At 34.0% G+C, this 23,364-nt stretch overlaps 2 protein-coding genes across 2 annotated transcripts in view; both read right to left on the bottom strand.

The window, feature by feature from the left end:
- The window catches only part of CAP (Cbl-associated protein), a 573,660-nt gene that overhangs the window by 512,896 nt on the left and 37,400 nt on the right, over positions 1–23,364 (bottom strand). The gene's annotated exons all lie outside the window — the stretch shown is intronic.
- On the bottom strand, positions 156–8,059 carry LOC140446597 (uncharacterized). The gene is made up of 2 exons (XM_072539167.1): positions 8,045–8,059; positions 156–5,225 (listed from the first exon to the last, which is right to left on the bottom strand). Exons 1-2 carry the CDS (start codon positions 8,057–8,059, stop codon positions 156–158), a joined length of 5,085 nt encoding a protein of 1,694 aa, XP_072395268.1.

Raw genomic sequence — 23,364 nt, 5'->3', positions numbered from 1 at the left:
AAAAATGAATATATCACCTCTGTGATAAATAATCTTTAAAATAAATATAAATGCGAAACGGAACAGGCCGCCCGCCTTGAAAGGCTAAAGTCTTTCAAAATAATATAACAACTTAACAATTTCAAAAATAACGAAAATTGTTCAAGAATCTAGCACTATTCACTGCATGGTAGAGGGCAGATGACAGATACTGCTCTCTTAATGATACCTCTCGTCGTCTTTATGGACACCACCCTGGAAACTCCGTCTGGACCTGGATGCAGCTCAACTACACGTCCCAACTGCCAAATTAGAGGAGGCAAGTTCTTTTCCTTGATAAGAACTAGTGTGCCAATATTAATGTCTTTGGAAACTTGTTTCCATTTTTTCCGCTGCTGCAGCTCTCCTATGAACTCCTTAGACCACCTTGACCAAATGTGCTGCACCATTTTTTGAAGGCGCTGAAAGTGGTTCAATCTATTTTCGTTTATTGACATCAAATCAGGTTCAGGAATGGCTGTCAAAGGCCTTCCGATCAGAAAATGAGCCGGAGTCAAAGGACAAAGGTCATTGGGATCTGATGAAAGGGCAGATATAGGACGACTATTAAGGACAGATTCTACTTGCGTGAGTATTGTAGAGAATTCCTCATACGTGAGGTGAGCATTGCCGACGACGCGTTTTAAATGCGATTTCATTGACTTAACGCCGGCCTCCCAAAGGCCACCGAAGTGCGGCGATTGTGGAGGTATGAAGTGCCATTCAATACTTTCGGTTATTGAATGGTCTTGAATCTCACGCTTATTAGTCTTAATAAAATCATAAAACTCCTTTAGTTCACGATTAGCACCCTGAAAGTTAGTTCCATTATCAGAGTACATCTTAAGAGGTTTTCCTCTTCTGCTTACAAAGCGCTTAAAGCCTGCTATAAATGAATGAGTAGTTAAATCAGATACGAGTTCTAAATGAACAGCACGAGTTGTGAAACACACGAATAAGGCTACATATGCCTTTAAAAGTTTGCATCCACGCCCCTTTCGATCCTTGACTAAAAAATAACCTGCGTAATCTACGCCTGTGATATAAAAAGGAGGGGATGGGTCAACACGATCCTTCGGTAAATCACCCATAATTGGAGACAGATTTTTAGGTGGACTTGCACGACAACACCTAATACATTTATGGACGATACGCTTGGCTGAATTTTTACCATGAATAGGCCAAAATTCATTTCGAATTGTAGATAAAAGAAGAAGAGGACCTGCATGACAGAGTTTAACGTGCAGGTCTAAAAGAATTAAGTCAGTAAAATAATTATTAGATGGTAGCAAAATCGGATGTCTTTTCTCAAAAGAATAAGATGAATTTTTTAATCTACCACCAACACGAAGTATTCGATTTGAATCGAGAAATGGTTGCAACGAAATGAGTTTGTTTTTTGGGCTTACAGGCCCATTTTTTGTCAAATTGCGTATTTCTTCTGAGAAACATTCATTCTGAACTATCCTTACTAGGTAAAACATAGCGTTCGAAATCTCCTGAGAAGTTAAAGCACCTGAAGCTCTCTCATGAAGGGAAGACTTGGATATTTTGCAATTATTAATGAATCTCAGAATGTAAGCAGTACATCTCTTTAACTTAATCAAACTAGAGAATTGCTTTATTAATGAAAAGTCTAATGTGGCAGACAAAGTAATGACCTCGGCAGTCTTTAACTCCGGAATGTCATCTGGAAGAGAAAATTGTGTGGGATAATCATTTGATTTAAGCCAGGAAGGTCCATGCCACCATAAGTCAGAAGACATGAGTAATTGGGGACTAATTCCACGAGAAGCAAGGTCAGCAGGATTGTCCTTCGAAACTACGTGGTGCCAACTTTTCCTTTCCGTTTTGGTCTGAATCTCAGCGACACGATTTCCTACAAACGTCTTTAATAGTTTTGACTGTGTGCGTATCCATGCCAGAGTGATAGTAGAATCAGACCAATGAAATACTTTATCGAAATTGATATCTGAGGACTTGATTACCCTTTCAGACAAACGAGCAAGTAACAATGCGCCGCACAATTCCAAACGAGGTATGCTAATCACCTTAAGGGGTGCAACCTTGGATTTTGCGCATAATAGACGAACCAAAACATGTCCATCAGAATCAACACTCTTAACATAGATTGCAGCACCATATGCCTTGTTGCTGGCATCAGAAAAACCATGTAGCTCACAAGAGATCGAATCCTTTAATTTTACGTACCTAGGTATTTCGATATTATTTAATCTAAGTAATTCCTCCTTGAAATGCTGCCACTGCGTAAAAATGATTTGGGGAACAGATTCATCCCAGCCTTGCTTTTCTTGCCAAAGAATTTGCATTATAATCTTGGCCGTAATTGTGCAAGCGCTAAGCAGCCCAAGAGGATCATAGATCTGAGCAATACGAGAAAGAATTATTCTCTTCGTTACCTTATTAGGATTAGGTAAATCAGCTACCTTATATGTTAGTGTGTCCGAATCACACATCCAATTTAGGCCAAGTACCTTTACCTTTTCTTCTCCACCGAATGATTTTAGATTTGATAGACACTTGGAACTTTGAATTTTATTAAGTACTACCGGATCATTCGATACCCACTTCCTCAACTCAAAACATCCGCTGTTTAAGATATTGTTGATATCCTTGCATACATTTGACAATGACTCTGCGCAATCTCCACCTGTCAGAAGATCATCAACATAGAAATCTCGCTTGATGATCTTGGACGCAGTAGGGTGAAGATCTTTATTCTCGGATGCTAACTGAAATAAGCAACGAATGACCTGAAACGAAGCTGAAGCTGTTCCATATGTGACCGTATTTAGCTGATATGTGCTCAGAGTATCAGAAGGAGAAGAACGCCAGAAAATTTGCTGAAGTGCTCGTTGTTCAGGATCCACGAGCACCTGACGATACATTTTTGTAATATCAGCAGAAACAACAAATGCATGTTGTCGAAAACGCAATAAAATTAAAAATAGATCGTCCTGAATGGTAGGACCCGAAATTTGAATGTCATTTATTGATAGACCAGAAGAAGATGGAAAGGAACCGTCGAACACCACACGAAGCTTTGTGGTGAGACTGTCATCCTTTAAGACCCCGTGATGGGGAAGATAATACGAAAAGCTCTGTTGACTATCATCAACCTTGGACATGTGACCAAGTTGTATGTATTCTTCCATAAATTCGGTATACATCCTTTTTAGGACGTCGTTTTTATGAAGTTTTTTCTCCAAGTTGAGAAAACGTTTTGATGCCTGTCGCTTTGAATCACCTATATTTTCAATGGAGCCCCTCAGAGGTATATTGATGATAAAGCGACCTTCGTCATTTCTCTTCACCGTTGAGGAGAAGTGTTTTTCGCATATTAAGTTTTCCTCGGACAGTACAGGTTCCGTGTACTCTTCGAGTTCCCAGAATTTTTGTAACTGAACATTTAAGTCAGAACTTAAATCATTTCTACTGAAGTTGCAATATGAAACTGATTCCCTTTTGTCATTAAACTGACCGGAAACTATCCAACCGAACCTTGTTTTTTGCATGACTGGAGCAGAAGGACCTAAACTGAATTGTCCCACACACAAGATTTTCCAGAAAGTATCAACACCTATCAGAATGTCGATTTTTGAAGCAACATGAAAATCTGGATCTGCTAGTCTTAAATGACGTGGAATATCTAAGTTTCCAATGTCGAAACTATATGCTGGAATTCTATCGCAGATGCTATTGACTACGAGACATGAAAGAGATGTAGAAAACGAAGACTGCCTTGACTGAATCTTCGCTGTGCACTTAGATCGAATGTTTGAGACTGCATGACCTATCCCTACAATAGAGATATTTACCTCGGACCTTGATAGCGCTAGCTTATCAGCTAATTCTCTCGTTATGAGATTTGATTGAGAGCCACAATCAAGAAGAGCCCTACATTGATGAACCCTACCGTTTTTATCGAATATTTGAACGACAGCTGTAGACAAAATTGATTGAGCTACATTCGAGTGAGCTGAAAGAGACACTTGGTGTTCAGGTTCAGACTCCACCCGTTGATTAGTGTCGGTAGTGTGAACGGATTGTTTATCTAAATGCAACAAACTATGGTGTTTTGCCTTACATTTTTTACACGCTCCATATTTGCAGTTGGAGCTAAAATGGCCAAAATAAAGGCAATTTGTACAAAGTTTTGAATCCCTAGCGTGTTTGATTCGCTCTTGGGTCGAAGCCCCCAAGAATTTAGCGCAGTTATATATTTTATGATCTTCTTTGCAGAACGTACATGCTTTTCTATTGAACGAGAGAAAAGATTGCGGCTGCCTTGAGAATTTGGACTGCCTGTCCGATTTATACGTAACTTTCGATACTTCTAGCTTCTCTAGAAGATCAGCTTTGCCTTTCAAGAATGCAATCATATCTTCAAAGGTAGGAAGATCACTTCCGGATCTATATGATTCCCATTCCCTCGCAGTGAGGGCATCTAACTTGCTTGCTATCATGAATATTAACAGAGTGTCCCAAGAATGAACAGGTTGCTGAAGAGATTCTAGCGAACGCAAGTTTTTCGAAACATTGTCAATTAGTTGACGAAGATGAGTAGAAGATTCTTTTGGAATGGGTTGCAAATCAAATAAGGCCTTTGTGTGATTGTAGATCAAAAGACGCGTGTTTGCAAACCTTTCGCATAGTAAGTTCCATGCTATATCATAATTCGCGGCCGAAATCTCTAATGAGCTGATAACCTGTGCAGCTTCTCCACCTAGAGATGCCCGAAGATAATGAAACTTCTGAATTGAATTAATCGAAGGATTTTTATGAATTAGACTATCATAGGTATCATGATACTCAAGCCACCTCCCGTATGACCCTTTGAAATGAGGTAACTCGATAGTTGGGAGCTTTATTTGAGAGTGAAGTGGACTGTATTGAATTTGCTCTACATTTGTTAAATGAGTGCTACCTAAGTTTGAAGAAAATGATTCTACGGGACGATTGTTACATTCATGCTTATTTGAAATCGAATTTATTAATGCTTTTGCTTGTGATACAAGCGAATAATACAAATCTGAAAAGCTTTCCCTATTGTCTAATTCCTCAGAAACATTGTCCGAAATGTTTTCTATTTCGTATTGAATTTTTTCGAATTCATTTATAACAGGCTCTATATCTGCTAACCTGGTTTCTACCTCAATAACTAAATTGTCAGATTGTTTTTCAATCTGTTTATTAAGAAATTTTTCGAATATTGTCAATCGTGATTTAAGTATACCCCTTTTTTTGTTTAAATCTTTTAGAGACATAATAAAATATTTTTTAATAATACTCGAAGTTTATTTTACGATGAAAAGATTTAAAATGTTTACCAGTATACTAATGAAATAATGAAATCGCAATTATAAGAAAAGGTTTTACCTGTCGTTATGAATAAGCAATAAAATTGTACAAAATGTTGAAAATTATATTTTTTATCTAACTGAAAGTGAAACCACATAAATTATATAGGGTTCGTTACCTGAAATGTAAGTAAGGCAATAAAGGTTTTACTCGGCGATAAAAAATCAAGTATATGAAATGAATAGTTGTTTTGTTTGAAGCAAGACAGGTTTTTGTACCTTTTAACGAAATATTATATTTGAGTAATAAAATGAGTTTAACCAAATAAACAGGTTTTTATAATTGACCCTAGTTAAACGACATTTAACTCCACGCAAGTAGAAAGAATATATGAAATAGAGATGGGAATGGCTCACTTACTTTGATTAGGCGTGCTGTTGACCAGATGAAGTTCTATCCACGCACTAGAGGAAAGACTACAGATGCTTTCTGCCACGGTGCTGGATGTGATGTTGGGTGGACTGCTAGCAGCTTGAATTGTAGCTCTACAGGAACCGCCCGAAGGTTGTAATTGTTACTTGTAACGGTTACTTGTAACCACTTGACTCCGCCCTCACGAACAGAAAAAGACGACTTGCCGGCTAATTAACTAAATTTAGATTGCAGCAAACTGCATGAATGTCTTTGATAACCACTGATATATACGACTCGAATGGACCATGAAGAAAAAACTGTGGGGTTGAAACACTTTTATTACGTATATTTTGATTACAATCGTTAAAAAGCCGACTAGTACAATATATCGACCGACTTGGTCGAGTGTTGATGGCGAAGTGAGTCTTTCGCGCCAAGACCGGTTTCTGCTTTAGCGGGCAAAAACACAAAGCATTACCGTTAGTGGCGCATATGTTTAAATAGAAATAAAAATGAATATATCACCTCTGTGATAAATAATCTTTAAAATAAATATAAATGCGAAACGGAACACTACGACTAATAATGAAAGAAAAGATAAACGGCACAGATCTTGGCTTTGATATTTAAGGAAGTGGTTAAATATGAGTTTATGTCAACTATTCAGGACAGCTGTGAATAAAGTTGGAATCGCCATTATTATTTCCAACTTCTGATTTCCATCTGACAGATAAATAATAACAGCACGAGATTTGTAAATAACTTTGTAAGTTTCGTCAATATCTTGGAAAAATGTGGAGTTCATAATAAAATGAAAACTAAAGAGTTTTTTTGTTTTTACTTTGTTTTTACTATTGGTTTGAGGTAACCGTAATAAGCCTATCACTATACCTCCATGAACATTTTAATAATCTTATAAAACCAGTGATTTTCTCATAACGATTTCGTTCGGATCTTGTTATATTTTTAAAATCTTGGCAAGCGTTTAGATTTTTTACGAATATTTTTGCATCTTGATCGGTTTAAATATGTGTTAAGGTTAGAGATTATAAATACTGCATCCACTGTCATTGCCGTAAATCTTTACATTCAGTCTGAAATAAATTGGTAGTTTATTTGTATTATAGATACGTCTATCCTAGTAGAAGATGAATTTTTAAATATTTTATATTGTTACCTGTATTTTATATGCAATATATGTCAAATAGAATTATAACAAATAAAATATGTTATAAACATTAGTTTTAAATTGAACCAGATACTAAGAACGAAAAGAAAGAAAAAGAAAAGAAAAAAAATTAAACCGGAAACATTTTTCTATGTAGATATGTATCTATTATTAATTGAACATATATATATAAAAAAAGATGATACAGTAGGTGGTACTTCATACTATGTTTTTGTATTTCTAAAATTAAATAAAGTAACTTTATTATTTATTTTAATATTCATATTTTAAACGAATTATATAACATTAAAATATTTCAACAAATTATAAGGTTTACTTCTAACGCCATCTGCTAACGTATTAACAAAGCATACATACGTTGTATACTTCTGACAGACTTAATAATGACATATAAATAAATATCTTCTTCTTCAGGTGCCTTCTCCATTACTGAAGTTTGGCTATAACTACAGCAAATTGCTCTCTATCTTGAGCTGTTCTTAGTATCGAATGTGTGTCCATACCAGTCCAGTCTCTTACATTCTTCAATCAGGAGCATTTTCTTCTTCCTGGACATTTTCTTCCTTCCACTTTCCCTTCCATTATTATATGTCCTAGATAACTCGTTTTTCTGTTTTTTACAATATTTAGGAGTTCTCTCTCAGTACCCATTCTTCTTAGCACCTCGTTGTTGGTCACGTGCTCTGTCCAAGAGATCTTCAGCATCCTTCGAAAAACCCACATCTCAAAGGCTTATACGCCTCATACTTGTAATTCCGAGAGTCCATGTTTCCACTCCGTATAGCAATATGGAATAAATAAACGTTTTTACAAATTGGTATCGGATATCCAACGATAACGTAGAGTTTATTAGGAATTCTTCTATACGAGCACGTATTTGCATCCGGATGGTAAAGTACCAATTAATAAAAAAAATTGAAGATATATGCAAGCTCATGGACTATATAACAGAGGAAAAAAGATCATTTTTTGAAGAGGTTATGCAGTGACCTACTACTGATGCAATTAATGATGATTAATGCTTATACTTTATTTGGCAGAATAAAATTTCCAAAAAAAAAAAATATTTTTTTATTACTGTTCTGAAACAACATAACTCACTTTTTTTAAAACCATAATATGACTTACGAAAAAACATTTTTTTAAAAAAATATATAATACATAGAGACCGACCGAATGTGATTTTTTTGGCCGAAGCCGAAGCCGATGCCGAAGTTCGGCCTGTAGGATACCTTCGGCCGAAGCCGAAGCCGAAGGTGACTAAAAATATACCTATTATAATGTTAAAAATTTAAATAATGTGCATTATATTTTTATTACCTGATAAGTGGTAAACAAAAATATGAAATTATGAGATAAAAAAGTGAAACACTTACACATTATTTGGTAATAGAAGCGATAATAAAAATAAATAACATTAAAACACATTAAAGTCTAAACATTTATAGTCAATGGTCGATATTTTGCCATTTAGGTATCTAGTCAAAACACCAGTAATTGTGAGTTTTAACAAATACAATAAAATTATTATTATCAGAATTTTACTACGTGAGAAATATTCAAATGATGATCTTTGAGACATCTTGGTCTATTGTTAAAATTAATATCCTACCTACTACCTGACCTGAAAGTTTGTAAAACGTTTTAGTTAAGGGTATAAAATAGGGTGTAAATATTATTCAAATTATCAAAGACTCGCCGAAGCATATTATTGTTCAGAGATTATTTCATTTCTATAGTATAGTAGTATAGTATACTGACAGAGCATTTTATTATTCCACCTTCGGCGAAACCTTCGGCTTTGTTTCGGCTGAAGCCGAATTTAGGCCGGAGGTTTAAATATTGGCCGAAGGTGGCCGAAGCCGATATTCGGTCTCTAAATACATAATGTACAGGATAGTGAAATATTATTGCAACAATTAATTTTAAAGCAGTTTTAATTAGAGCGCTTATTGTCGAGACTCATATTGTTTCTGAAATGACCGATTCAACCGTTTAAAGGGAAGAAGCTAGCAGCACCCAGAGAGTACCGGTTCCAGTCCATTTGCAGTTCTAAGGAAGAGACTATAATCCACAGTATCTCCAGTTCAATCCAGTGACACAGAAGATAACGTCGGGATAAAACTGGATAAAAGTTTTTGAATATTTATTTAGAACAGTGCATTTTTTTGATAAATTAAAAGAATATTAAAGCAATGTAAGCATAATTTACATAATTTATAATACTTGCTGGAAATATTTTTTTATATTTACTTAAATACAAATCTAATATCTTTATATTTAATAATAATTCATTTATAATTCTTCTTCTTCTTCTCGTAGCACTACAACACTGGGTGGGTTTTGGCTGACTGCACAACTTGCTTCCATCTTGAACGGTCGTCCATAATAGTTGGGTCAGTGGGCAGCCCCATTGTTCTTAGATCTGACCATATATTGTCTCTCCATCGCATTCGTGGACGTCCTAAGGGCCTTCTTCCTGTGGGGGCTTCCTCCCATATTAACTTGGCAAGGCGGTTATTAGGGAGTCTATGGACATGGCCAGCCCATCTTAGACGTTGAGATTTAATCTCTTGGACTATATCGCACGCTCTATACATCTGCTTGGCTTCAGCATTTGTTCTCATTCGGTATTGGTTGCTATTAATGTTGTCATAAGGTCCAAAGATTCTTCTGAGGCTTTTGCTCTCAAAACATGTAAGTTTTCTTTCAGTTTCTTTGGTCAGTGTCCACGTCTCACACCCATACATGAGCATCGATCTAATCACCGTTTTATATATTCTAATCTTTGATGTTCGTGTTAGGCTTTTAGATTTAATAGTATTGTGGAGGCTGTAAAATTTATAATTGAGTCTTATAATATGTTATTCTGAAATATTTGATTGTTCTAATTTAAATTTGATAAATTTAACAAATTAAAACATTTATTTATAAAAATATTTCGATTCAATTGTTACTTACACTTTTTATACAAAGAAGATATATGGATTTACATAAAGATACAAAATTGGACACATTAATAATAGAAATAACCCTAGAAAATGAACGACATGCGCTAGACAAAGGAGACGTAAAAAGATTTTACATATTGAAAAAGAGGGTGCGGTCGATAAGAGAAAATAAGAGGTTGGAGGCGGAAGAATGCAAAAAAGAAAAAATAGTATTGCCTTAAGTAAAAATACCAACATTTAAGGATAAATCTGAATCATGGGTAACGTTCCAAGATTTGTTTAAACCTTTGATACTTGAGATCAACCAACTATGTGAAAAACATTCAGTATCTGAAGACAAGCATCCGAGGAGAAGCAAGCAGAAGAATACGACATTTAAACACAATGGAAGTAAACTACAATGCTGCCTAAAAAATTGTAAGATAGGTGCGATAACCCAAGAATGAATTTATTTATATTAATAGACAAGTTATAGTAATAGACTTCAAGCTACAAAGATAAAAGGAGCATCAGCTAATGCGCTAAACAGATTACACGACAGTCTCCACGAATGCTTAGAAGCGATTAGTGGACTAGGTGTAATGACAGAGTCATGGAGCTCTCTCATAGCAAGTATAAGCATGTTAAAGTATGTTAAAGACACGAAAACCAGGGAATTATATGAAATATAAATTCAAGATAACAGGGACATTCCTAGATATAAGTCAAGAAAAAGGACAGACCACAGAGAATAGACAAAGAAGAAGGTAACCTATGTATATGCCATGAAGAACATACATTGTTTGAATGTATAAAGTTTCTAAGTCTACAAGTACGAGAAAGAAACAACATTTTAAAGGGAAAGCAATGGATAGATGCGATAGATGCCTACTACATAAAAGGGAAGTACCATATTATTCCTCTCATAAATGTGCAGAATGTAATGGACAGCACCATTAATTGGTACACATATCAAAAGGTCAGTATAATAACAGAAACAATTCTGAAAACAGAAAACCACAAAATAGACCCAATTCTAGTGGATCAGAAGGTCGATATGATAACAGAAGGGTTTCTAAAACAGAAGGCCACAAAAAATAGACCCAATTCTAGTGGGACCAAAGGTTACAGTTACGAAGGATCATTAAGGAGACGAGAAAATACCGTCAGATGTCTAAGTCATCATAACAAAGAAGTGTTACTTGCAACGACATTAGTACGAGTAAGAGACTGCTACAAGTATAAGAATAAAAAGGAATGGCTATCCACGCCCAGATATCTGGCATTGGCAACGAGGACCAAAGAACATCAAAATGGAGCGTGATATTAAACACAAAAACACATTTCTAATTTCTACAATGAATTTGAAATGAAGACCAAAGTAGTTTTGCTATAAAAAATAACAAAGAATCTACCAAAGAAGGAGATACAGATAAAAGAAAGGAACTATAGGAAGTTAGTACTGCTTAGTTCTCCTTTTGTCCATTTGGGAGGTATATTTGTGTTTCCACTGAATTTTCCCAAAATTCACAAATTGCTCTGAAAACTTTGTCCGTGAGTCCAGCAATATGTTCAGTTTAGTCTTCTGTCTCTTCTAATGGATTTTTTTGTGGAGGTTGTGATAACCTTTAACAAATTATGAAAATAATAATTTTTTGATAATTTTATGATTATCTTGTTCGTTCGATTTAAAATCCGTTAAACTATTTACAGCATCTTCTTAATTTTTTTTTAGTTTTAACTTATAGATCATATTAATTTAAACCTAATATACAGAATATACGAGATAAAATTTAAATTATGTATTTTATATTGTCTTATTAAAGCTTGAGTTAAAGACAAATTAAAACAAACAGTTTTTTAATTAACATTCTAAAGACATGTAACCCATAAAACGTATCATTTAAAAACGTAAAAAGAACCGCCTCTTTCTAATTAAGCCCCGAGGGAGAAGCTTATAAACTAGGCTGTTAACCATATATTGCTTCATTTCTAATGTACATTTTAAGCGGTGATATATTGGTTAGTACATATTTAGTAATAATTTTCAACTTGTAATAATGAAAAAGTTTTGTTTTTTGATATTACCATCAGTAGAAGAAAATACTAGATAGTAGATTTATTTTAGATGTCAAAACAATTGCCAATGCGACGTGAAAATTTGGTACCATCGATGCGATGGATTTATTTGAACTGTTTATCAATATTCATTTAATTTAATTGTTCAAAGTCAAAGCAATTGTCTTTTTTATTTTCTAAATATTTAATTTGAATAAAATATTTAAATTGTCACAGACCTCAGAAGAATTAGAAATAAAAACAAGTTTTTAAAATAAAAACAAAACATCTACTGCGTAAAAGTTTTTGACATTATGGTATTACATGGTATTTCTATTGATATGGACATATTGATACTTACGTTGACTTATATTTATATAGAGGGGTAATAAAAAGGTAGGTCATAAATTAAATCATTCCACACAAAAACTTAGTTTTTGTGTGGAAGTCGTTTTTTATAAAACGTACATCGCGTATTCTAGCCATTATTGTACATCTTCCATTTTTTCTTGATACACATTCCAAAATTCTGAAACCATGTACTGTAACCGTTTTAAAAGTTTCAAAAAATTTATTATTATAATTCCTAGTAATAATTCAAATCAATATTGCTTACGCCATCTATCCGCCGAGTGCATTTAAATTACCTTAAGGGCCCTACTGTACTTCCTAACAACTCCGACCGTCGTCTCAAAATTGGAACGTTCGTAAACTGATCGTCATTCATTTTCCCTTTCTCTCTTTGAACGTCCAACAGCCGGGACGAAAATTTTGTTTGAGTGGTCTCTTGACGAGGTAAGCCGAAAAATTCCTTTTCTCTTATATATTTTCAAAGAAATATTTATTTTAGACCTTTACCGGGAGCCCTTATAGTTGATAGAACTATTTTTATTGACCCGAGGTTATCTAAATAGCTACGGATTTATGGTATGTATTCTAAAACCATCAATTCGTTTGGAGAATATCCCGTTTGCTTAGCCGCATAATCCCAGATGTTTTTATCGTGAATATTATGTTCCTGCTGTGATACATCCAACGTATTTGCCAGCCGAGTACGTAGAGGGTAAAAAACTTATATCCTTTCTACACACCACACCAGCATTTGGATAATTCAGGTGGTACCTATTTTATATTTTTTTTATTGAACAGTGAAGATTATCTATGAACTAAATAACAGTAAAGTGATTTATTATTGATCTTTTAATTACAACAAATCTATACATTCTACCTAATAAACAAATGTACTTTTTATGTGAACGAAATTCGAAATTTGGGATAAAGTATAATTTTATTTTCATATATTTCTCATTCATAATCTAATGCCAAGATATAAAATGTTTGTTTTCTTACGATACGATTTTAATTTTAGTTTTGTGTAAGCACTTCTCATGTTTAATTAAATACCGTAAACACAAATTGTTTATGTCTTTTCTGGGATGACGTAACTTTTTCACGCAGAATCTTTTAATAACTTTTTGTTCGCTACAAAATAATAAAAGGATAGGTTTGTTTTAAATTTTTCATTTTATTTCTTTTACTGTGCTCGTTTCCTCACGAGGATAAACTATTAAGGGATGGCGCCCATTTCATTTTAATTTCAAACATAATACAAACAGCTTCTATATGATTTTTGAAAGAACCGCACTCAAACTCTCAGACACGAGCAGAAAGGCCTAGATTGTTTGTGTACTTTAGTAAATAGTTTGTTTAAGTTACAGTACTAGCTTGTACAGGTCTAGTCAATGTTTTTATACAGTATCTATCATATAGATAGATATAGATATAACTTGGAAGTTCATACGGAATATAGTAGCTTTCTTTCTTCATCTGTTCTACATAGGTACACCAGTAACATTGTATCACACCAATTTTTTTTGTGCATTTTCCAATAACTATACAAGTGCTTGGGTCTTTGACAGATCTACTATATATGGACAGTGTGCGATATATATATATAGTGTGCTAGCACCCAATAGATCTTTTATTTGCTCCTGATAATAGACGATAATAAACGACATAGAGTGCAAAAAAATTGTGCAATATCACCAAAGATTTATAACTCTTTTTAGTATTATGTATGGCGTTTATGATTTTTAAATGTTCATTTATATTGCGTATATCAATTTAATAATGAACGAAATACTAAAAATTTATGTTCAATCTCAATGAAGCTTTTAGTAATAGTGTGAGGTTTAAACATTTTTGATGTTAAGATTATGTCAGGTTTAAATCGTAGGAGTACTATGAAATTTTATACCTTTTTCAAAATAATTTTTTTCCTTAATCAACGTTATTTGGCCAAATATATAAAAAGTGAATTGTATATATACAGCAACTAAAATAAATAAGCAATTATATTCCTTTGACTCATTGACAAACTTGACTGATTTTTCATCATCATCATTGGTTCTACAGCCCTATAAAAGAGCCTCAACCTCCTCAAGTCTATTACGCCAGTCAGTTCTATCCATTGCCAACTGTTGCCAGTTTGCTGCGCCTATTTTTCTACCATCCTCATGTATACCATCCCTCTATTTTAGTTTTGGCCAACCCCTACTTCTCCTTCCCACAGTTTGTGACATAGGGATTCTTATAGGAGGGTTGTTCTGTTGTGATCTTGCAAGATGTCCTGCCCATCTTAGTCTTCCTATTTTTATAAGATACTACGTCTTTACCACCAAATATATGTTTATATCTGTGATATCTGTGATAAAAGTACGCAAGACTGTATACCTTGGACACATACTAAGAAATAATAAATATAGTCTTCTGCAGGTCATCATGCAGGGTAGAGTCGATGGCAAAAAGGGAATAGGTAGAAAGAGGAAGTCATGGCTGCGAAATATTCGAGACTAGACAAACATGACTGTAGACGAATTATTCCACGTTGCAAAAGATAGAGAAGCTTTTAAAAATGTGGTCGCCAACCTCCGTTAATGGGGACGGCATAGGAAGAAGAAGAATCTGTGATATATCTTGTAGTTGTACCTCCTTCTCCAAACACCATTTTCACAGATGCCTCCGAATATTCTTCTCAGGATCCTTTGTTCAAATATAAGTAGGAGGTTTTCATCTGCCTTGGTAATGGTCCATGTCTCCGATCCATATGTCAACTCTGGTTGTATAAGGGTTTTGTATATGGTTATTTTTGTTTTAAAGCTTAAGTTTCTGCTTCTGATATGTCTACTGAGTCCAAAATAGCATTTGTTTGCTAGGATTATTCTTCGCTTGATTTCTTTTGTCATGATGTTCTCCTTGGTGATCAGGGAGCCTAAGTATGTGAATTTGTCCACCACTTCAAAGGTAGAGTTATCAACCGTGAATTGATGGCCGATGTTTCTGGCTCTATCGTTGGGTGTTGATGCCATTATCTTAGTTTTCTCCTCATTTACTTGCAGGCCCATATTTTTTGACGCATTTGACAAGGTGGTATACATTTCTTCTAGCTTGGGTGTTGTGCGGGCAACTAGGTGAACATCATCTGCATATGCCAAAATTTGGGATGATTTTTTAAAAATGTTTCCTCTGTTGTCTATTTGGGCATCCCTGACAGCCTTTTCCAGAGCTATGTTGAAAAGGAGACACGCTAGCGCATCTTCCTGTCGCAGCCCAACATGCGTTTCAATTGCCTGTGATTGTTCGCCCTGTATTTTGACTTTGCAAACAACTTTACGCATTGTAGCCTTAACCAATCTTATCAGTTTATCGGGGATGTGGAATTCATCCATGCCTTTATACAATTTATTTCTTAGGACACTATTATAGGCCGATTTAAAATCTACGAAAAGATGGTATGTAAGAGGTTTAAACAAAATTAGAAATTAGAAAAAACAAACATTTTAAATTTTGGCAAATGGTTCTATGTTAATTATTGACCAAGATATGGAACTTTTAATACCGCGCTCTAAGGCGTACGATCAGCTCGAAGTAAATGCGAGCACGCGTAAACCGAGCGCATAAATAAATTTTCTACGGACCAAAAAACATAAAAAAAATGTCAAAATACCGAGGGGACATAAAAATGCACACTCAAACCCCCTCCCCCCTCGGCTCCAATACTAATCTAATCACAGAAAACTATCTTAGAAAGAATTTAAAATGCATCAAAACGTAGTGGAAGAAAGTGGGGCCGTTAATAAGCAACAAGCCAACCAATGGAAAAAAAATTTGGAAGATATAGATGAAAGAGATATCTTCAATGTTGACGAGATGGGTCTTTTTTTAAATGCACTCCTGACAAAACACTGGCATTTAAAAACGAAAAATATCACAGAGGAAAACTAAGCAAAGAAAGAGTCACTTTCCTAATCGGTGCAAACATGGACGGATCAGAAAGGCGGCCTCTACCGATAATTGGTAAGTCGGCTACTCCGTGTTGTTTTAAGAGCTTGGATGGCTAGTGATCTTTTCGAGAAATAACTGATGAAATTAGACAAAAAGTTCATAAAAGTAAAATATTTTGTTTATTGACAACTGGACGGCACACAACACTATCCCACTGATGGAAAATGTAAAAGTGATTATTTTTTCCTGACAACATGACTTCAGTTCTCCAGCCTATGGAGTCATCATAAAAAATCTTAAACATTTTTACAGACGTTTATTGGTTGAAAACACATTGACGGAATATTGCGACTCCCTTAAAATAAAGTTAGACATTCTTCAACCTCTTGAATGTGTAAGAAAGCTTGGGACAAGGTAATACCGGAAATGTTCAAACACTGTTTCAAAAAAGCTGGTTTCGTAAACAAGGAGGAGAACGCAGAAAACGCTAACGACACTTTAACAGAAATCTGCTTTCAGTTAATAGCTGAAAGGACGACATTTCCGATCCTGCCATCTCTTATGAAGATTTTATCAACGTGGATGAAGATGTTCCAGGATGTGGTGAGATATCCCATGCAGAGATCATCGCTAAAGTGCTTAAGAACAATCATGAAAAACAAGAGAGTGATGAAGACGACGCGTCATCAGTTGCGGGGGAAATACATGTTCCGAGTGCGGCGGAAGCAACGAACCACATTACACAACTTTGACGGTACTTTGAAAGTAAAAATTAAGAGCTAAAAATTTCGGATTTTTTTTCGTTAATTGTAACAAATGTTCTTATTTTCAATAAATTTTATATATATATATATATATATATATATATATATATATATATATATATATATATATATATATATATATATATATATGTAGCATCAAAACACATATCAGTTTTTCTTTCATTTTTGTTAGAATATCAGATTTATTAGATTGTTGAAAAGAATATTGTCCAAATAAGGAGTAAGTACCAATCTGTAGTTGTCATGGCTAGTTTGAATTTCTTTGGGGAAATATTCTCAGTTTGTTGTTTAAAATTTACCAAAGTAGCTTGCATATTTGTAAAAACTTGTTCAAAATTTATAGTTCGATAATTCTATACTTCTATAATTCTATCATGAGTTTTGAACTCACTGTTCCGTTTCAAATCATGTTTTCCTGCTTAAATAAAGTTGAATTTACAATTCCAGAAAATCTAGGCACTAATGTGGCGCCTTTCTTGGTTAAATACAGGAGGAAAACGTAAGAAGAATCTACTTGCGTAAATGGCTGATATAGGGCGCAAGTATAAAGATTTTAACGCCGTATTAGATCTTTCCCTTGATTTTGCAATGTTATTACATAGCGAATGAACTGGATACGATAAGACAAGGGGATCGCCAACTAATTTCTTTGTCAAAAGGGTTCTTCGATCTAAAAAAGTTTGGAAATGCTGCATTAGGCAATTATTTCTAATATTAAACTTTAAAATTTGTCTAAATAACAGTTTTCCAAATTTAGTACTTCTTTTCTCGGGTTCAGGCTAAGAAAATTCGTGCAATATTTGTATATTCATTTATTAGTAAGCAGTTTTTTAAATATTGAAACTAGAAAAAGCTTTGTGGGTAATATATGGATGAACGAACACTTTTAACAATAATTACTTCTTAGTTTGAACCAAGATATGACAAACTATTGGAAAAACACTTTTTAGGTCATAAATTGGAGTAATTTAATTCAAATATAAAAAATATTACTTTTATGTATACCCTTTTTTTACATAAAAAAATTGTTAATGCAAGTCGAAACTTTTAGTTTTAGTTTTTAACCTGCTGCTAAAAAAAGATGTCCATCATTGCCATAGGCAGTCTCTATAACGTTGACAGCTGTACTCAAACATACAGTGAAATTCCGCATAGCTGCTCCTACAACTCATGGAGAACTCAAAGAAACTTCGCAAGTCACCAACTGCAACTGCAAGATGAGGAAACATCCGATATTAATTTTATAGCTTTACAGCACAAGTTAATTTACCATAATTTTACAAAATGTTAATAAAATTTCTAAATTTTTATTATTCTAAAACATTACTGAAGTATTTCTACCAAATAAGCATTGTATCAGGTTGATAATTTTAATAACTGTTTCCGTTATAATTTCGCCAATAAAGGTTTTTAATGGGTTTTTTAGTTGCTATAAACGATTATAAATATTCTATTATAAGCATGTAAACAACGGATTTTCTCTAAAATTTGAAACGAATTTTCCTGAGGTATAAATACGGTTGCTATTTCCGTAGGGACCATACTGGCTTTTTATATGCATCCAGATTATTACATTTCGTACCACGATGTAAATAAAGATATGGATGCGTATATTTATATACTTTTAATCTTTATTCTTTGCAGACCCTACATAAATTCTGTGTTATCTGGTAATTAAAATGTGTCACAAGAAAGGACATTGAGATATAACTGTAATAAAATTAATTTTGCAGAAAAAAAGTGATAATCTTAAATCCATTTGTGTCGTACTGATTGATAAGTTGCAGAATATTTATAAGAATTATATTTTATTAATATCATACATTATATAGAATGTATTTATTAATAAAATAGCTTTCCTGTCTCCATCATTTCACTGATTTATATGTCCAGTACGGCTAGTCCCGTATAGTTGATATTATTTTGGGTCTGATATAATACTCTGATCAAAAGATATCGAATTTTGACCGTCGAGCTGATACAAATATTATTTAAAATCATTAAGTGCTCATAACTTCTTCTGTCTGTTTTTCAAAGTGCCTCCAATAAGTTGTGGTTCCATTGTTTTCTTGGCCTTCCTATTTGGGAACCATCTCTTGCCGTGTTTACTACTCTATTTTGTTGTCATTCAGCTTATATGATCGTTCCATTCTACTCTTCTATTTCTTACCCAGTTCTTGATGTTCTTGATGATGATGATGATGCATCTATGTCGAATATCTGTACTTCTAGCTCTGTCCTCGCTGTGTCAGGTCGTGTTTCCGCCACGTATGGCATTATTGGTCTGATAACTGTTTTGTAAATTCTGCCTTTAATTTCGTTCCCAATATTTTTATTTCTCTATATTGTTCCACTCAGGTAGCCTGCGGCTGTTTGCTCTATTCATTTGATCTTCCACTTCAATATGTTTTTCTCCCATTTGGTATCCTTTTTTAGTTCTTACTTTTTTTATTATTTCATCCACAATCAGGTTGAACAATAGAGGTCTCAAGGAATCCCCTGTCTTCTCCCATTGCCAGCCTCCGTAGGGTCGATTAGTTCTTCTTCCACTTTTACTTTTATTGTGATGTTTTGGTAGATACTTTCGATCGTTTTGATTATTTCTAGAGGTATCTCACTTGCGTACAGTAAGTGGATAACGTCCTTTAATTTGACCCGGTCAAATGCTTTCTTGAGAGCCACGAAACACAGATATGCCAGTTTTTTGTATTCTAATGATTTCTCTTGCACTTGCCTCATTATAAATATAGCGTCGGTGCATGGTCTTCCCGACCTAAAACCTTGTTGTTCTTCTGCTAGTGTTATAATTTCATTCAGTTTATTTGTTATCACTTTGGTTGTTAATTTTATTGTTGTGTTTAATAAATGAATTACTCAGAAATTTTCCGGGTCCGATTTGTCTCCCATTTTGAAGACAGGTATTAGGATGCTTAATCTCCATTCTTGAGGAATTCTGTTTTGTTCTAAAATTGTTTGTATTAGTTTTAATAGTTGTTTGGTCAAATCTGCTCCTCCACACTTTGGGAGTTCGTTCAGTATTCTGTCCTCACCTGGCGATTTTCTATTTTTTAATTTCCTTAATGCTTCATTTACCTCTTCATCCTCAATATTTATTTTTTCGTTTGTCGTCACCTCTCATGTTGGTCGTTCATTATCGTCATATTTAGCAAATGGGGATCGAAATTAGTCTACCCATGTTTCCTTCTGAATGTGTTTCGTTTTCATAAGTTCATTCATCTCTTTTCTTTGTCCTCTGATCATTCTCCATATTTCTTCTTGTGTTCCGTACGTGTTCCATCTGTTTTAAGAAGCTTTGACAGAGTTCTCTTTTTATTTGTCTAACTAAAGTGTTCGTTTTATTTCTTTTTCGTTTATACTGGTTATATACCTGTTGTGTTTGTTGTATTCTATATTGTAAAAATGCTTTATTCTTTTCTTCACACTTTATCTTCACTTTCTCTCTAAACCACGGTGTTTTCTTTTTTAATATGTTAGTGTTCGTTACTTTCCTTTTTCCAAGTGATTCTGTTTCTGCGTTAATTATGTTACTTTTGAGTTTTTCCCAGCCTTCCTCGATGTTATCGTTTTCTAATATTTAATTCCCAGCGATCTTCTCTGATATTCTTTTTCTGTATAAGTATTCCGTAGATTCCATATTTAGTCCTTCGACTTTGATTTTTGTTTGTGTTGGCACCGCTTTCTTGGAATGAAGTATTTCATGATGATTCTTATTATCGTAACTGACATTCAAATCGCCAGTCGCTTTAAACGTTGTTTCAGGGAGAATGGTTCGTTCTTCACAAAAAGTGCTTATAAAGGTTTTTGTTTAAAATGATATTTTTTATTTTATTTCATCTTGTTCGTATAATTTTTAGAGGTGGAGTGGCATTTTCGTCTCTGACAACTCCAGGAGTATTATTGGGAGAATATGGTCGGTATACTGCGAAAACCAGGTAAATGACAAATTTTAAAATATTGAGTATACCAAAATTCTCAGCTTTTTCCGCTCTACATACAGGTAAAACCCAATAAATGATACGACTTACCATTTAGCAGATAATTTATGTAATAAACAAATGTTACACCTAACCAACTTTTCATTTTCAACTAAAACAATATATCGCTACTTACTTCCATAAAATTAAAGTTCTGTTGCATGTAAAACAAAGTAAGCCCACATATATTATTATGCAGGACAACAATATATTTCTACTACTGCATACCATATTCAGTAAAAAGGATATAAGTGTCTTTAATACATTTTACGTGTAAAATTTATTAAAATTTCTCTTTCATATCGACTAGTAAAAACCTTTAAGTACACTTACTTCATTCTACCTGAAAACGGGTTGAGTTAAAATTTAGAAATGATTACTAAGCTAAAACCATAAATGATCTTAATGGTGTTAAGTTAAAAGATTATGCTAAAATTAAGCAGACTATTAAATAAAATTGCTTGTCTTCTATATGTGTGGCTAGGAAAAAAGTTTTAAAATACTTCGTTAATAGGTATTAATTAGTTACTTGTTGTGCAATATCTTGTGTTTTTAGATTACTTTGAAACTGACGACAGCAGTTCAATTCTTGATGATTCTCAGAACAACATAGTCTCAATGATGGAATCCATTTTTGATAGGGACTTTTCAGATGTAGACCCCACATATCAGCCAAGTGAAGAGGGATTACTCTCTCTAGGAAGTCTATATGAATTACACACAGCTGACCTTGATAGCCTAAATGACGAGAAAGACAATACTGAAATAGGTGCATTCACGAACAATTTAGTGTCAACTGAAATAGCTAGTTGGATATTAAATCTACTTCTTGACAAAGTATGGAAAGACGTACATCCACCAAGACATTGGAGAAAAGCTAGCTCCAAAGAATGGGTAATAAATGTCACAAAAAGGAGGCGTGCTAAGGGTTTGCCTTATGAGATAAAAAAAAATAGACCAGCAAAATTGCCAAAACCAGTTAATTGTTCAGAGTGCGTTTACAAATGTGCCAGTTATTTCAGTGAAGATTACAGATCTTATCTCGTGATTATTAGAAGTTAGAATATAAAGGCCAGAAAAATTTTCTTATTGCAAGCCACGAAAGAGAGTCGTCGAATTTGTCGAGTTTGTCGAAGTTTAAAAAAACCACGTACATTTTCCAAAAAATGTTACTTTTCTTTGAATGGTCAAGACATACAGGTATGTGAGAAATTGTGTTGTAAGACACTTTGTATATCAGCGTCGTTAATACAAGACGTTGTAAGAAAAACTGATATTCTAGGCTGCAGATACGGATAAAAGGGGCAAGCATACACCGCCAAATAAAACAAGCAGTGAAACCCGACAAATCGTGAAGGCTCATATTGAGTCTTTTCCAACCATGGGCCCACATTATATTCGCCAAAGTTCAAAGCGTAGATATTTGGACAAAAATTTAAGTATAAGAAAAATATACTATCTTTATATAAATGACTGGGGGCAGAAGAAACTGGAAGGTGTTAACGAAATTACATATCAAAGAATATTTTCTAACGACTATAATTTAAGCTTTTTTGTTGCTAAAAAAAATCAATGTTTAGTTTGTAATACATATGATAGGGCTAATCCAACTGACAAATCGGATTTAGAAGACAGTTACAGAGAACATCAGAGAAGAAAAGAAGTATGTAATCTTAAAAAACAAAATTTTGTTTCAATTACTTTCGATCTACAGGCCGTACTACAGATTTCAAGTGGATTGACTGGAAAACTATATTATTCTCGAAAATTATGCATCTACAATTTGTGTGTATATGAAGCCGCATTACCAAATGTAGCTTACTGTTTTGCCTGGTCAGAAATTAACGGTAGACGAGGAAGTTCTGATAGAGGAAGCATTATACTCCACTACTTCATCACTCCATCAAAATGTGTTCCAGAATATGTAAGTGAAATTAGTTTATTTTCTGATACCTGCTGAGGACAGAATCATAATCAGCATATTGCAGCCTTACTATTATGGGATGTTCAAAACATAGACCATTTAAATATTATTAAACACAAATTTTTAGAGTCTGGACATTCCTATATGGAAGTTGTCTCTATGCATAGTAGTATCGAAACCGCTAAAAAACACAGATCTATCTATGGGATGCCAGATTACTTCAAAATGCAAGAAGAACTAAAAATATCAAGGTTGGTGATAAAAAAGTACGTATAGAACCATACAAATGTAAAGAATTTAAATACTACGACTTTTATGACTTAAAAAATTTGTCAAACACTTTAATTAAAAACCGAACAAAAGACCAAAACGGCGAAAAAATAATGTGGTTGAAGATAAAAAGAATAAGATTCGTGAAAGGAGAGACAAACAGAATCTATTTTAA

Source organism: Diabrotica undecimpunctata, chromosome 7 (assembly GCF_040954645.1).
Source record: "Diabrotica undecimpunctata isolate CICGRU chromosome 7, icDiaUnde3, whole genome shotgun sequence".
NCBI classification, from domain to species: domain Eukaryota; kingdom Metazoa; phylum Arthropoda; class Insecta; order Coleoptera; family Chrysomelidae; genus Diabrotica; species Diabrotica undecimpunctata.
Note: the sequence above shows the minus strand (reverse complement) of the source record. Positions and strands in the feature narration are given on the sequence as shown.